General features: G+C 38.3%; 1 protein-coding gene across 3 annotated transcripts in view; it reads left to right on the top strand.

Moving 5' to 3' along the window:
* Positions 1-17,935, top strand: part of NRXN1 (neurexin 1) — a 745,532-nt gene that overhangs the window by 634,219 nt on the left and 93,378 nt on the right. For 2 of the 3 annotated variants that reach the window (XM_009648206.2, XM_035903621.1), the window contains 2 exons: positions 8,002-8,091; positions 9,535-9,854. In XM_009648206.2, the coding sequence (XP_009646501.1) occupies positions 8,002-8,091; positions 9,535-9,854 (410 nt within the window). The remainder of the gene's footprint in view (positions 1-8,001; positions 8,092-9,534; positions 9,855-17,935) is intronic. The other variant, XM_035903622.1, reaches the window with a different exon arrangement.

Raw genomic sequence — 17,935 nt, 5'->3', positions numbered from 1 at the left:
AGTTGCAGTCAAGTTTGGTTGTGTGCTGTTGAGGGTTGATACTGATTTCTTATGGTTTTTTGTCTGTCTGGTCATGTAATGAGCATGAAATTATCCTCACTGCACCCTGCGTTGCCTCCAAACAGTCTGCTAGAGCAGTTCAATTGCAGTAGTTTTGGTGATAATAACTGAAGGCCAAACTCTGTTTTCTCTTATAAATCACATAACCAAGAGCAGTCTTTAACCCTGGAAGATTTTTTTTTTTAATTGTTTCAGATAACTTTTCATGTTGCAAATGATCCAGAAATAATACACGGAACAAATACACAGAATTTCCCAAAGCCTTTCACTGACTACAATATAATGCAATGATACGAGCAACGACCTTTTGGCAGTTTGTCCTATTCTGTCCTCGGAATTTGCAGTGTGACTAAACTTAATTAGGAGTCTTGCACATATTTAATAAGACCTTTCTTATTGATGGTTTCTACCTGAATACTGGATACTTATGGGGTTATAGACCAATAGAAATTTAAAATAAGAGCTGAGCACAGTGTTTTCCATTTGCCATTGTTCATTTATATAACATATTATTTCTGTCAAGAGACATTCTATATAGCAGCTCTTTGCTAACATGAAATGAAGATCATCCAGATTGCTACCTGGGCGAAAGTCAGAAGAACACATTCAGTAGCTGCTATCTCAGACCTAGCTAATTTTAGATATGGTAGGGTTGAAGTATTCTCCATTTTCCAGCTGTTGAAAACCTATTGAATAAGAAACTGCTTGCAGTCAACTTCTGGTTAAATTTCTATAGGAAAAGTAACATTAAATGCTGTGTCATTATGATTTAGAAAGAGTTTAGAATCCTTTTCCCTTGGAGAACTGCAAAATGTCACTCTTGGAGTGATGTGGGGCAAGGTACTGTACTTATAACAATTCATTTTTTATACTTTAATCTTCCTCTTTAATCATTTCTATCAATTTTCCTGCCTATTTTAGCAGCAGCCATACAATATTAGCTCCTTAAATGCTGCACAGGCAGTACAAAGGATCTTTTTAAAACTCCTGATAACAAAATATGACCTTTAATTTGTCAGACAAGTCCTATGTTTTCTTATCTCCTTCTTGTTGCTTTTCATCTTTTCTTGTTTGCTTTTGATATAATATACCAATCAGTCAAAGTAAAGCAATCCAACACTACATAAACTGAGGCAGATATTGCATTATAGTGAGGAAGTGACAGTCAGGAAGAGCACACTCTTCATTTAATTACTAATTAATCCAGTGAAAAATAATCAAAACCAAAACAAGGCGGAAGGTAGTTGATTTGAAGTGAAGGTTCAGATCTCCCTGAGAGGTTAATGAGAGTTCTCAGTTTTATCCTGTAGAAAGCTGAAAAATATGATTTAGTTTGTTTAATATGCAAGCATGAAACAAGGGGCTTACAGGTGAACACAAGATGTTTTGGTACAGTCTGTAGTATCAGTGGAATGGGAATCAACGGACACGTACATCTTTCAATAAATCTGATAATTGGATTCTTCTCTAAGGCAACCTAAGTTTTGCTTTGTGCTTAGCAGTGTTATATGCCACCAATGAGATATTTCACTCTGCTATGAAGACTGCTGTCAGTCATTCTGTGAACAGAATATCCTCTTGGGATACCTAATAGTCTTTATAAGGAATCTGGGAGTCCCTGCAGGGTAAAAAGGGCCATATTATGTTATGGTCATTTAATATGAACCTGCCAGGTTTGACACTTTTTAAAGTTTGGAGAAGTCATACCTCATGGTGGTTTCTTTTTTTATAGGTTAGCTCTTCTGGATAAGGTAAGGCATTGTAGAGTTGCACTCATTACTTATTTGCTATAGGTTCTTTCTCTAACTTGAGAGTTTCTTTGCACTTTTATCTTCTCACCCAGCTGACGGTAAGTTTTGTTCAAAGTGCCTAATGGGAAAAAATACACATCCTAGAACTGTGTGTCTACCTTCCCTTTGAACACTGGAGGAGGCCCAGATCAGCCTTCGGGATATGTAACTCCTCATACAATAGTCTTCAAGGCTGACCACTGTACCCTCCTCCATCTCTCCCAAACTCACCATCCTCCACATTGAAACAGATAGAGCTGGCATAATTTAGCAACAAAAAAAGACAGCTTTATCTGATCCATTCAGAACTTTCATATTCCTGGATCAAATACCAGATAGCCAAGTCTGTAAGCACTTGGCAAAAATCTGGGTCAGAGCAGTGTCAGAGATCCCCACAAACACAGTGATTTCCTGGGGTAAACTTGGACCTCTTGTCTTCTGCCCTTATCCAACCAAGTCTTATGCTTGTATATCCTGGCCCCAGGGGGTTGTGATGGAAAAGGTGATCTTGTGTTTGCGGGCATAAAGGCAAGCTTACTGATGGCTGCTGAGGACAAGATGCTTGCAGGTAATAGTAGGGCTATTTAGGAAGGCAACAGGCAGGATCAGATCATGGGATGTGCTGCGGACTATTTAAGAGCTAAGTTTGTTAGGAGTGAGACTTGCTAGAGTTCTACAGTGGTAGGTGAAGTAAGGTTATGTCCTAGCACACCCTATTCATAGTGCATGGAAAGTCTGGGAACGTACTCTGGGTCTGCAGCGTACATGTGGGTGGGGAGCCCTAGGCTGAGTAACCTTTCTAAGGGGTCTTTGGTCAAACAGAGCAATGTACATGTAGCCACTGGCTTCCTTAGGTGACAGTTAAAGACTATTTAAATTTGAATCTTAATATAGCTTTAGAGAATGTCTGTATATTGGCTATTTGAAATGCATTACTGACTGAATCTGTTGTATTATTAACATCAATTTAAACTGCAACTACGACGATACTGAAAGCATCCTCATATGGCCAGGTCATGGAGCCAGTGTGAACACCACCATGACAAAATTGCGTGCAAGTCATGTAAAAGTTTGTGCTTGCAATTGATAGCACTTAAAACATAATTCCTTCTTTTGCTGGCAAGCTGCATGTGCAAAATCATTTGTTGTACAAATTTTAGACCACAGTCCGCATCTACAGTTTATTCCAACATTAATATATATTTGTATACACAAGTGTGTATGCACAGTAATAGATTATTCGAATGAACTTTAGTATGGACCATTACCAAGACAGTGCTGTCATTTCCTAGCCTGGCCATGTGAGACACTTTTTGGACTGTTTGCCCGTGTACCACAGAGATGCTATGGCTTCCTCCCATGCCGTGCAGCTGATGCTTGAGTCAGGTTTCATCCCTGACTGCCTCCAGAGGAATGATGTGGGTCTCTGCCTTCCTTGTGCAGATGTCAGGGAAGTCATGACTCCAAAATGGAGGTGTCAAGATCGCAATGAGCAAAACTAGGGAAAGGGGGGGTTTATAAGTGGAGATAGAGCTTGGTTTCATCCCTTCGTTATTTATTTCCCTAGCAGATCACTGAGACTAACAAGGTGAATTTGTATTCTGTTAAAGGGTTTGTTTCAAAGAAAATATTCTCTAGTCTAGGATGTTCTTCACAGACTCTCGATTTTCAACCTTCTTACTTATTCTCTTTCAAGGATGCTGCTATTTCACATCAATAACTGACACCTTTATTTCAGCGAACAAAATAGAATTACACTCCAGCACTGACAATATAATAAATCAGGAGGGATAAAATACATATTAGTGAAGTTCACATAGTTGGTTTGTCCCAGCTGACCTACAGATATAAAGGTATGATTAAAGTTTTCTTGGACTGCTTCTTCTCAATCTTGCCACAAGATTTAGCGCCAACTCAAAGATTTGACCTTTGCTGCTCCTCTCTGCTTACCTTGATTCTTTGGAATTATTGTTATTCCCTTGAAGCCTTTCTGCCCGTACAGAATTAACACAGTGTTGTGACAAAATATTATCTATTTGCCAGAAGAATGAAGCCATCTAGAATTCTATCAGGTTAGACAATGTCATGGTGCACGTCCTGAATGAATCATTTCTACCTAGCTTTTTTTAATCAAAGAAATCTCAGCCATATAACCAGGAAGTGTCATGCTGCATAGTCATATAGCTGTCTGCAATTAAAGTTTAGGCCTATCAGTTGTTTTTTATGAATTATGGTTGAAAAGCATGCCTGCCAGAGCACTTAATCTTTCAGAAGGGTAACACAAATAAAATCTCAAAGCCACAGGTTTATTTAGAGTATGAAAATATTTATTAACCTTCTTAGAAGTGTTTTTTACTGAAAAAGTTCTTTCTGGTTCACCATATTGGTAAAAACAAGCATAAATAAAAGCAGCATGAATAATGTGCACTCCTGAGAAAAACAATATGTGGTATTTATGTTTTCCCTACTGGGGATAAGATTACCAGATGAAGTAAATGCACATAGTGTTACTGAATTCTGTGGGGCTATCCAGATGTGTTGTAGTTGAGTGTATGACCCAAACCAGCTGTTTGGGAAGAAGCAGTTATCAAAAAGATGTGTGTTATTCATGAAGTAATAATAGGGTGTTTGGTGCTTTTAATGTTGTTTCCATTCTTTTCAATGCTATGTATAATTTCTTTTTAAATGTCGTTGTTAAGGTACCTATGCGTCTACTGGTTTCATCATTACTAAACCCGTGTCTTCTCCTTGAAACTACATCTGGATAAGTTCCACACCATTTCCCCTTAGCCCTTCCATTTATATTATATACTAGAAGAATTAAAGCTAATGTAGTACTGTCAAATCGAGATGCATTTGACAATGCACTTTTCCTCTGATGAGGGATGGGTAATGTAATCAGCAATTTTTTTCTTTTTTTGTGTGACCTTTACAAATCAAATGGTTATTTCCTTGCTTTTCATTTGTATTTTGCTCCCAGTGGTGCAAAACTGCTGCAGTTAGTATAAAACATAATTTATAGATAAATCACATTATAATAGGGTGCAATATCTCAAAAAACTTACATACGGCATGGACTCTTTAATGAACTAATTCAAAGAAATGTATAAGCTGGCCAAGACTAAACTTAGGCTGTTAATTCACAGAGGAATTTCCACGATCACCACAGAGATGTCCAGGAGCAGCTTCCAAGTAGTGAAAGTGGAGGCAGCAATAAACCTTGCCTAGGATAAATCCTGTGTTAGTGATAGAATTACGGTAGAGAGATACCATAGTGCTAGGGATCCAGAGCAGTGACTGCAGAGGGTCCTTCTACCAAATGCACCTAATCTACGCCCCTTGGTTGAATAAACAGCATAGAGTTTAATGCCTTCCCAACATAGGCAGTTGTGAACAATATTTCATTCTGACATGACTGTATGGTTCTTCTGAGGTCTAGGGAGCATTTGTTCATGAAAGTCATCCAGTGAGTAACAGTGGGTGAATCTGATGAGTGAATGATGATCTACATCCATGAGACTTCTTTCCATTGCGTTAATAGATTCCTTATGCCTGCAGACCTCTTCTAAGCAATTTAGCCTTTTCTTATAAATGACATAGAAGAATCCCACCCACCCTTTTTTTTAAATGTAGGTAACAAAAAAAACCTCACACCCAACAGCAACAAAACCTCATGATTCATTTGTTTTAAGTTAAAGAAACCTTTTAGAAATAGGATGTTCTCTCACTTATTCAGTGAGTCAACTGATAATGCCTCAAGAAAAAAATGTAGAAATATCCTACTGAAAAGCTAAACATAAGTGTTAAAAGTAACTGGCTGTCAGGGAATATAAGTTATTAACTCACAGGTATAGATATTAGAAGATATAAATCCAGAACAGAAACATGGAGGATCAGACTACCTATCTCTGTTCCCATGTTGATCAAATTTCTCATGTTTTTCCTGTACTTCTCAGATTTCCATTTGGTCACAGGAAGTTTGTTGTAAGTGAAGGAGCCCAGGATGAAGAACAGTAATTATAAATATTATAAGAGGGGGAAAAAAAAAGTTAAGATATTCTGTATTCTCAAAACATCACAAGAGTTGTGTTCTGAAGCCTTTTATTCTAATTTTTCAGTTTCTTGGAAAGGCAGAAAGTTTCAGTAAAATGTTGTTTTACAGGGAATGTTTCTGAAAGTTAAGAGTAGAGAAAAATATACGTATGAAAAAATGTATATATTTTTATATATACACCCATGCACTTTTTAATATTGACACGTATATAGAAGTTCATATAGCATATTTGCCCAGAGAAGTTGCAGAACCAACTTCTGTGGTTATCCAGAGAAGTTGTGGATTCCCCGTCTCTAGAAGTATTCAAGGTCAGATGAATTGGCTTTGGGCAATCTGATCTAGTGAAAGATGTTCCTGCCCATGGTAGGGGGTTGGACCAGATGATCTTCAAATGTTCCTTCCAACCCAAACCATTCTATGATTCTGCTTTGGGAAGTGAATAGGAAAAGGACATTCTCTCAAAAGAAAATAGATCAGCTTTTGGCATAGTGAACTATGCCCATGCTAGACCAAATGAGGGAGACGTGAAACATGGAAAGTAGCAGTCCATGTCACTGCAGCATGTATCTCCAAGAAACCACCATGGATTTTGGCACAAAAGCTGTTGCTCTTGTTATTTCTGGGGGCTATGATACTGGTTCTTCCCTGCAAGCCTGTCATGGCTTCTGATGCTGATAGTGGGAATAATTGTCTGACAAACTAGAACATTGATTTTCTGCATTTGGATAATACTTTGGTTTGATAATTAGCAATAGGATCCCCCTAGCTCAAGAAAATGAATTTCTGAGCACTATGTGGGCAACTTCATCCTGTACTTGCATTTCCACCTCAGATACAGCACTTGGTTCATTTGGTGGGTTTTGAAGTCAAAGACAGTATGCACATTTGAGCTAGTAAGATTGACTTTGGATTTGGATATGAATTAGGATTGACTGTTTTTTTACTCATTGGCTCTTCTTATCTCTCAGGTTCTTTACTAATATGAACCATACAAATGAAGAAAAAGGTATTGTTGGTCTAAAATGCTACTGCCACCAAAACCTGTACATTGAAGAAAATATTTAGGTTTACCGTTCTCCTAAGAAAAGCTTAAAGTAGAAGACATGGCTTTCTGAGGGATCACAACTATATCATTCAAATACAAAAAGCTATAATTAGTAATAAATATTTCAAGTGATTTGCTAATTATTCCTCGTTGTCTGATATTTTTCTGACTGTAGCAGCCTTATTTTATCTCATTGTTTTATTTAAAGAAGCCAAAGATCTCTGCACAGACTGGAATAGATACGGTTTGCAAATACGAAAAGTTTGTGTTTTGCATTGCCGAGTACTGGTTAGTTCTTAATTCATGAAACCCCACTACAGATGGCCTCTTGCTAAATTTTAAAGCACTTCCACGTTTCAGAACCAGTCTACCTTTCAGCAAGTCACTTTTGTCAAAGCCTTGGTGTTCCTTCAAGACATTGTCAACGTGTCCTATGAGAATGTACGGACGGTGAATATCCTTGTCTGTTCTGTACCATATATTTGAATCTCTGGAATTTATTTAAATAAAGCGAATAAGAATGTATTTTTTTTCTGACTAGGAAATAAGTTACACCAGGTCTATTTCTAGACAGCCGAAGTAAGAGTGCCTTAGATGGTGATTAAGAGTTGTGTTCTTCTTCTTTAAATGACTAACATGGAGTGAGAGGTTGGATGTCTTTTGAAAACTTAAACCTGTTTCACCTGAACATGTTTAACTAGTTAATAAGAAACATCAAAAAAGACAAAACCCTGAGGTCAATGATCATTTTTTGTAAAGCCATTCGATGATGTTTAAATTTGTTTTTTGGGTCTGTCTATAACATAAGTTTAATAACCTAGCTCAAATGCAGATTTCTAATTTTCAATTAACATAGGAATAATTTTGTTTGCTAAAATAAAATAAATGAATGAATGAAAAGTCTGAACCATGAAATGTTCTAGGTAGCGCTTTTTAAAATTCCAAATTTCAAAAAATCATGTGGCAACTGTATAGCTCAAGCTTTAAGTATTAACTTTTAACCTTTGACCTTACAGATTTTAACCAATGAAATGTCTCTTTAAACTTTAAAGGAAACAATGATAACGAGCGCCTGGCGATTGCTAGACAGCGAATTCCATATCGACTTGGTCGAGTAGTTGATGAATGGCTACTCGACAAAGGTAAAAAACATTGATTAAAACTTCAAATAAAAAAATAATTTGAACATAACCAAGTAGTACTTCATTGTAACACTAATAAACATAAAAAATAAATTTCAGTAAAACTAAATTAAAAACAAATTTAAAAAAGTAAAATATAGAGTAATATTTGCATACCTTGTATAATAATTTCTATACATTTCTAGAAGTACCAGCTGTTTAATAATCTTACCCTGTTAACTTAAGGTTAAAGGGACTGTTAAATATAATCCACTAACTCAATCTATGAAGGTACTCATAGCAAACATTAACCAAAAATTATAAATCGTTCATAGATTATATTACATGTTCCAGCATCTAAATTATTAACTAAAAATATATGTAGTTATGATATCTTCATTATGGTCCTGAAAAAAAAATTTGTTTAAACTGTAGGTATCTTAAATAGTGGGCAATATGAATTGCCAATCAAAATGAAGTCCCTTTAACGTTTGCAACCTTCTTAAGGGGATTTTGGAACAAACACTAATTAAAACAGATCTTAAAGTTGTGTGCATGCTTTTTGTGAGCAGAAACCAATCTGCTAAAGTGACTATTCTATTGACTAAGAGTGGTACTGTTGCTGAGGATTTCTCTGTTTAATGGAAATGTGCCATGATTTCTCCATCGGTATGTGTATCATTTCTGAAGCCGCTTCTACATCTAAAATCTTTTATTTCAATTGATAGCCTTGCTGAAAGCCAATCAGACATCTATTTTTGAATCTGCCTCTGAGAGACTCAGTGTGAACCATGTTCTTCTTTTCAGTGTGGATGTTGAAGAAAAATAAACACTTAAATACAAAAAGGAAACATTTAATTAAAAATGTAAATATTTTATTCACATATTATAGAGATATGACAGATTACTGCATAACTTATTCTTTAAAATTCAGTGGACCTAGTGACTTGTTGGCATATATATAAACTCTCTCTGTGTGTATATACATATCTGTATATGTCTATACATGCATAAACTCTCATGTACATACTTAAAGCTATAGGCCCTATGCTGTATTACATGGAAAAAACTTTGAAACGTTGGCAGACTTGAAGAAAAAGTAATCTTAAGGAATAGAAACCTGGCATTCTTGACACACACCAAAAAGCTTAACACTGCTTTCAGGTAAAAGTGAGGGGGTATAATTTGTAGTACTAAACATATTTGCAAATATATTTGATTGGCCTTTTAGCAAAAAAAAAAAAAAAAAAATCCCAAAACGTCGTAAATGAAGAAAAAATACAAATGCTCTCAAAATTTATGCATTTCATGGACACCTCATTAAAAAGCAATGAATTATGAGTCAAATCCTTTTCTTATAGTTTATTGCTCTCATTATTCACCCCATGAAACTCTGTTATCACTTGTGTAGAGTATAGTGTTCACAGTCAACATTTTTGCATGTATATAATGTTATCTTCACAGGACGTCAGCTCACAATCTTCAATAGCCAAGCAACCATAAAAATTGGAGGCAAGGAACGTGGCCATCCTTTCCAAGGCCAGCTCTCTGGTCTTTACTACAATGGCTTGAAAGTTCTGAATATGGCAGCAGAAAATGATGCCAACATCGTGATAGAAGGGAATGTGAGACTTGTTGGTGAAGTGCCTTCCTCTATGACAACTGAGTCCACAGCCACAGCGATGCAGTCTGAGATGTCCACGTCAGTCATGGAAACAACCACCACTTTGGCCACGAGCACCGCTAGAAGAGGAAAGACCCCGACAAAAGAACCTATTGGTCAGGTTAGTCAGCTTCCTCGCCTTTTGCAAATGTTTTACAGTCTTTGAGTGTGGCTTCCTGTATCACGTTCACTCTGCAGATGAAATTGTTCCTGTTGAAGAAATGCATTAATTACAGATAAAAGTTCTGTACCATACATGGCTCATGGATGCAATGTTGATCAGCATTTAGAGCGAGAGTAAGGACTTTGCTGTTCTTCTAAATTACGCAAACTAACCAGTTCAGATTTTTCTTGTGCCCTGTCATCCATCTTCATAGTGGTGCATATTTTTAAATATTCTTTCTTCCTTTGATCACTTATATAGATTAGTTTCAGTGTCGGAATGCAGGATGTCTGGAATTAGAGATAATGAAATAAAGTGGTGACTTTATCCATGAGATAAAGAGACTCAGTTTGAAAAGGGAACAGGATAGGAGGTGTGAAGACAAAAAGTTGGCAGAGGCTGGAAAAGGAGGAATTAGCAGTTTCTCTAGTACCACGATTGATCATCTTCTTGGGCAGAGTTCCTCATATGAGGCAGTGGCAGCAGAGGGAATTAAGAGTGTTCTGCACACTGGGAGACTCGGGCTCCAACTCAGAGGCTGTTGTTTACTGTTTGTTGAGATTATTTGCATCTCATGAATTTAGCTGATATATTTAGTAGCTTTCAGGTTTTGTCAGGATCTCTGTATAATATGTAGGGGAATTTAATTATCGGGAAAAGGAGGGGGGAAAAACAAGTGAGTAAATTCAATACCTTCATCTTGTGGAGTAACAGCATTCAGAATTTGTGCGTTCAAAACCTAAAACTTACCAGGACATATCTGTGGCAGAGAAGATTCTTTTGTGTTTATTGTGCATTAAAAAAAAAAAAAGGTACACTGCTAAAAGTTTTTCCTGTGTTCACTTGGTTCACGTGCTTGCTTGTGCGCCCACTGTGCCATCAAGCCATGACAGCTCCACTCTGAGATCCAGAAGTAGGACATGGAGCAAAGAAAGTGTCATGAGCCATAGGGAGCAATAGGAGCATGATGTGATGAATGAGGTTAATTTTCTCAAGAATGGAGGAGAACATTCTGATTAGACAGGGAGGATGAGGTCAAGTCGCCTGTTTGCTGTGTAAAACCTCAACTCGGTTCGAATTTGATCGGGACCTCAAACTCAACACTTTAGCTTTTCTGTCTGTAGTATTTCGGTGTACTTTATCCTATGGATTGAAAAAAATAGTGATGTAAAAGTAAAAATTGTTATCTTGTATAAGGAAGCATAACTTTTCAGTTCGAAGTGAGCTTTTAAAAAAATATTTTGACTTGTATTTTCAAATAAGCACAGGTTTTATGCATTTTCCTTGTTTATTTAAAGCACACAAGAACCCAAAGGGGGGGAAAAAAGGGGGCAATTAAATCCAGCTAAAGATACATGGAACCAGCTGCCTCCAAAAAATGGCATCCATTGTAGATCATAGGTTGCAGTTCTTTTAATGATTTTTGTAGTAAACTACAGCATTTTTATCAAATAGGTAATACATTTTCTTTGTTATTAATTCTGGTTTAGATATTATCTCCCACTTTATTATCCAACTAGCCTGATCTCAGTATTTTGCAGCAATGAAATGTAAAACCTCATCGAATTTGCACAGAGGAAGATCTGCATCTAAAAGCGCAGGACATCCTCACAGCATGGAAGAATTTGGGCTAAATTAATGCTGCTAAAATAAAACTTAAGTTAAACTAACAGTTCCCAGCATGTTTTTGGCTTCTGCTGCTCTCTCAGGTAACTTCCAGGCACAATTTGGGAGGAACAACATCAGAGGGAGCATTCCCAGGTGGCACCTTGCATGATTTGTGGGCAATAGTTTACTGGTATAGTTGCTTTGCCACTTGGCGTCAGCTTCCAGGAATATTCCCCAGTATCATTTACTCACTTGTTTGGATGTCTAGCCACTAAGATTTTTCTTTTTGAGGTGTTCCAACAGCATATTTGGGGAAGAAAAAAGTTTCTTAAGCTAACAACTATGGTGAAGTACAGTTTTTTCTGAGGAGGGGAAAGAGATGATTAGGCAAAAAGATCTTCCACAGATCTTCTGTTTCTAGATTATGGTGCCTGAAATAAGCTGTGGCCCTTGCCGACATTATCAGAGCATCTACACAATTTACTTAAAGCACCTTGCTGCCACTGGAGCAGGGTGACCTCATTGCAACCAAGCCATTGCCTTGTCCCCTCTGGCTGACCTGGCTACACCGTTCTGCTGCTGCTGTCAGCACCTGCTCTTTGATGTCCCACCATCACAAGCTTCAGGCAGGCTCCAGGAGCATCCAGAGGTGCACAGCATCTTGCCAAAGCACGTTCTGAGAAGGTTTAGATCAATCTCTATTAGCCCGGCTGATGCAAGTCCTTGATGGAGCCCATTTGAAACAAATTGGCAGGAATATTTCTGTATTTAAGAGCCTGAAGTCAACATTTCTGAGGAAGGCATTCAGTGTTAAGGCCCTTACAACACATGGCATCCTGAGTCTATAACTGAGCCCTTCTTGACATTAATAATACACAGTGGTTTACTTCAGCTATGTCTAAACATCCTGCCTGGTAGGATCTCTGTTGTCATTACGACTATACACTTCATTAGTCAGGGACTGCACTGGAATGCAGTTTGCAATCAGGCCTGTGATTTGATTTGAAGAGATTGATAACATCCCAAAGTCAAAGCTGAAATTTGTCTGCAGGATGCTATGTTATTCATGCAACAAACTCAGACCTAGGAAGCTACTAAATCAAATTAAGGACATAATTTCTTCTCTTCATTAATACCTATTTTCTTATTCTACCTGCATGTAATAATTTCTGTTCTAGTGACCCATAGGACTCCCACGGGTCTATCCTGCAGGGTGCTGAGTAATCACTTTCCATCTTTAAGTTACTGGGAGATGAAGGTGCTCACCATCTCATGGAAAATCTACTTTTAATTTCTACATTCCCTTTCATTCCCTTTGTCCTTTATATTTTTTTCCTGATTTTTATTTATATATAACCTCTGGAAGAGTGTTAACTACATTGACATACTGTAATGCACAAGAAGAAAAGTTACCTTTCTAGCATTAATTAGGTTACTGAAGAAAATATGCAGCTGAACAGCAATTGCTAATGAAAAAACCTTACATTACTGCAAACCAGTGCATGTCTGAAATAGAATAGAAGCAAATGATCTAATCAGTCAGAGATTGTTTGCTCCATTTGCAGAGGTATTGAATTCAATTAAAGATTACAATACTTAAAGAAGATCATTTAAATCTCTATTTATAGGAAATGTTCTTTAAAAAAAAGTCTACAATGTTAGTGCTTAAATTGATGGAGTGTGTGCTTCTCAGCAGCATATTACTAATGTAATATATGATAGACGTGACACTTTCAGAAAGTATGTTGAATACTGTTGTGCATGATTTTAGACAAATGAGGTCTTAGCACTACTGAAAAAAATGCTTTTTGTTAGTGACTCTGCTTTAAATGAAGGTTTTCCCTACTTGGAGGCTGTGTCATATTTTAACAATGGATGTTTTGGTAATGACAGACATCTTAATTATTATACTTGTAAATGTAAATTTTTCAAAGGGGAGAAAGGTACTCAAAGCCTATTGAATGTCAATGGTAGGTGAATGCCTCATTTGCCTTAGCGCCTTAAAAATCCCACCCCACCCCTCTCTTTGATTCTAATGGCACCTAGAGCTGCCAGCCTTCATGCAAGGCACTGCATAAACACATAGGAAGTGACAGCCACTGCCTCAAGTAGCTTACAGAATAAACAAAAGGTATCAGGTAAGGAGGGGAAGAAAAAAAAAAAAAGGAAATTAGGAGGGGGGGAGGAAGAGGGAAATAAAGCAAGCCTTGCGCTGTTTTAATGTTAACAAGCAACATGCAGGTTTGCTGCCCTTTTGGGGGGGGATAGTTTACTGCCTTGTTTTTGATCCAGGTTCTTCAGATAGCAGCCCCAGAGGTACAGCTGTCCTGTAGGATCATTGCATAGCTTACGGTAGACTCTGGAGCAGGCATTTTAAGGACTGGGCTGCCCAGTTTGTCCCAGTTGGGCAGCTGTTGCAAAATTGGCACCGGTTGTGTGGTCGATGAGAGGTTTTCTCTACTTTGCTCCTCACTTTGCCATCGACACTTGGATGAATCCATGGTCGCTGGCGTGGGAGGTGAGGATTGTGGGAGAGGTTCTTCATTCCCCCCACAGTGGACGGGAGGAGGCTCAAAATTTTGCATACCTTTATGAGTATCCCCAACTATAAATATTTCAAGAACAGTACTTCTGTTAAGCAAAAATATGCAGCTATGTGTTTCTAACTTTTGGTGAACCGTAAGTATGCTCTGGGGCTCAGAAATCATTAATTTGGTCTAAGAATATTGTCCTCTTTATGAAGTTATTCAGCAAAATGATGCAGTTAAGTTCTTTATCCTGTTTCTCTTTTATTTTTGACACTTTTTAAAAGTCACATTTGCAAGTTTTTCTATTCAATCATGAAGGCGATAAACTACTTTTAAAATTGAAAATAAAGGAGATTCACATGTTGTATAACTCCAGGAGCCGGAATGTTAAGCAAAACGTCAAGTACTGCAAGGCTTGCAATAAAAATTGCAGGAGTTGGCAGAAGTGGAAAGGCTTCAAAAGGACTTTGAGTATGGGTTTTGCTTGAATTAGGATAGCACAATCAGGCCTTTAGTATCTCTTTGGCATGGCTTTGTGGATCTATATTAACTGGAAATCATAAATGAAGTGATAGTAAATCAACAATAAAATGCTCATTTCTCATCTGTTTCTAAGGATTTGATTATGACAGCCCATCCACAGAGTAGCCCGTGCTCTCATGCGTTGGAAACCATTTCTGAAAGTTGTGTGCAAAATAGCTTTTTTTTTTTTTTATTTTTCATAAGGGATTCTGGCAGTCCTCTGTTCTCATCAGAGTGGACTCTTATCAATAACACTAAGCCACTTAACCAGCAATTGCAATATACTGTGAGATGATTGCATGTTTTTGAACAATAGGCACTGATTTTTGGTCAAGCAGAATTAAATTGACTTCATATTAAACTGAGGAGCTGAAATCTGGTCAGTTGCCTTGGAGGGCGTACATCAGGTGAAGGGTACGTTTCTTTATGCGTATCAAAGTGGCAGATTTAAATGATATTCATTGTAGGAGGGACAATGACAGGCTTGGCTCAGCATCTTCACCTGCCAAATAAAAACAAACATTTGAAAAAGACAGGGGTGTTTTCCATGGGAATATTTCAATTTTAGGAATGGTAGTTGATTATGTGACCTTTACACAGGATAGTACATATGAATAGATTTTATGGAGGCACACTAATAATTAAATCAGTGTAGTTAATAGGAGGAAGAGTATTTTCCACCCATCTCAGTTTAAAATTATCCACTATAGGGTTTGCAATGCCTGTTCTTATACACAGGTGTTAGGTTCTTTCCATGCCTCTGCACTGCTGCCACTTCTTCCTCTGGATGTTCACACCAACCAGTCCACAGTTCATCATCCACAGTAGGCAAAGCTCTTCCCTAGGGGTCTGGTAAATCACAAGGATTTGACTCAACAGATGCTCACTAGTGTAAAATGAATCCCATAGCTTCCAGCATCACAGCACCCAGCACCCATACATGCTCACTAGATGACAGAACTCGGGGAATTCAAGCAGTAAGGACAAATCTCATTTGCACTAGGATCTCTATGCAAATATGGTAGTTGTGGAAGCACTCACATTTTAATTGCAGGTAGACATAAAACTAGTTAGGTGCATGAATCATATCCATGCCCTTTTTTTTCTTTTTTTTTTTGTTGTTGTTGTTTAAACTATTGGACTATGCTTTTTTAGTTTTTCCTAATTCCTTTTGATAATTTGATTGATTATTTAAAAACATATTTGTTTATTAATACTGACACTCAACTAGGATCTCTAAAGAATTAAAGTAGGCTACTGTGAACACTAAAATTGTCTAGCTATGTTTTCATATTTGCTACCCAATCACATCTGACTTTCCCATTCTACTGCAAGTATTTGCATGTTGATTATTGGCTCTTTAGTTGAAGCACTGAAGTCGTGAAGTCCGAGCGGTTATCCCCAGGGTACTCAGCCCCCTGAGCTGGAACAAAGGGATGGAGAGTGGAATAAACTCCCCTAATCCAGGAGGAAGCAGTTTATGACCTGCTGCACCACCTGGACACCCAGAAGTCTATGGGGCCAGATGGGATCCACCCGAGAGTACTGAAGGAGCTGGCAGAGGAGCTTGCCAAGGCACTCTCCATCATTTATCAGCAGTCCTGGTTAACAGGGGAGGTCCCAGATGACTGTAGGTTGGCAAATGTAACACCTATCTACAAGAATGGCCGGAAGGAGGATCCAGGAAACTGCAGGCCTGTCAGCCTGACCTCAGTACCAGGGAGGTCATGGAATGGTTTGTCCTGAGTGTGTTCACCAGGCATGTGCAGGACAAGCAAGGGATCAGGCCCAGCCGGCATGAGTTCATGAAAGGCAGGTCCTGCCTGACCAACCTGATTTCCTTCTGTGACCAGGTGACCCGCCTGGTGGGTGAGGGAAAGGCTGTGGATGTTCTCTACCTGGACTTCAGCAAGGCCTTTGACACTGTCTCCCACAGCATTCTGTTGGAGAAACTGGCTGCCCATAGCTTAGACAGGCGTACTCTTTGCTGGGTAAAAAACTGGCTGGATGGCCAAGCCCAGAGAGTTGTGGTGAACGGAGTTAAAACCAGTTGGCGGCTGTTCACAAGCAGTGTTCTCCAGGGCTCAGTTTTGGGGCCAGTTCTGTTTAATATCTTTATCAATGATCTAGTGGTGTTGGTCTCTTCTCCAAGTAACAAGTGAGAGGACAGGAGGAAATGGCTTCAAACTGCTCCAGGGGAGGTTTTGACTGGATATTAGGAAAAATTTCTTCACTGAAGGGATTGTCAAGCATTAGAACAGGCTCCCTGGGGAAGTGGTCAAGTCCCCATCCCTGGAGGTATTTAGAAGACATGTAGTCAAGGTGCTCAAGAATACGGTTTAGTGGTGGGATGGCAGGATTAGGTTAATGGTGGGACTTGATGATCTTAAAGGCCTTTTCCAATCTAAACGTTTCTATGATTCTATAAATAGGGTGGCTTTAGAAATGCAGCTTTCAGCACACTGTGTTGGGTTGGCTGATTAGTTTGTTGTTTTCAAGTATGACTTATGTGATCACATGGTTGTCTGTCTGTCTCTCTTAATAAATATTGAATCCCTCAACCAATTCAATCAAATCTGTCATTGGCAGTAAGATTTCAAGGACATTAGGCTCACAGAGGAGCCAAACTGCATGAGTTCTGGTGCTATCCTGGTCTTCTGTTGCATATTGCGGAGCCATGTTTTCCCTCACGTTGTGTTTAAAAGCAAAGATTAAAAAGACAAAGTGAATGCATGCTTAGAATGAGCTTTTCAAAAGTTTCCTCAAAATCATTCATGTTTCTGTATTACTACAATGTTTTTGAACATTTTATTCAAGACGTTTCTGCATACAGATACTATATCAGAGTATCCTTAATGCGTGAGTTAGTTAAGAAATACATGCTTTTGTGAATACATACTTGCAATTCAACTTTAAATAATAGTGATTGTTGTTAGCTTTATAGTCTAGAGAGAATTTTGCCTCTGAAACCAGAGCTTTGTGTCAAGCTCAGAGGATAAGACTTTTAGTTGTTGTTAGCATTCATTTGAGAGGAAGGGTTTTTGCAGGCAGTTTGTAGCACACTGGGCCACCAAAGGCAAATCTTGACCAGTATCTTGAGAAACTACAAGCATAAAAATACCTGGACCTGATCAGCAATGATACTTCACATCTATTGCACTGTATAGTCAAGAGAAGACAGACTTCCATGTGGGCTGCTTTGTCTTTAGCTCTGCTGTGGATTAGCTTCAGGAGACACCATCCAGCCTGGTACGATTGCGTTTTGGTCAGGAGACATGCTGCAAATCCTAGCATTTCACAGGTATTGCCTGCAAAGGAGCAGCAGGAGACCCTCTCCATTTCACTCTGAGAATTGTTATTCTGATTTGGCCATGGAGTTTT

This window comes from Egretta garzetta, unplaced genomic scaffold, assembly GCF_000687185.1.
Source record: "Egretta garzetta isolate BGI_Z169 unplaced genomic scaffold, ASM68718v1 scaffold11, whole genome shotgun sequence".
NCBI classification, from domain to species: Eukaryota; Metazoa; Chordata; class Aves; order Pelecaniformes; family Ardeidae; genus Egretta; species Egretta garzetta.
Note: the sequence above shows the minus strand (reverse complement) of the source record. Positions and strands in the feature narration are given on the sequence as shown.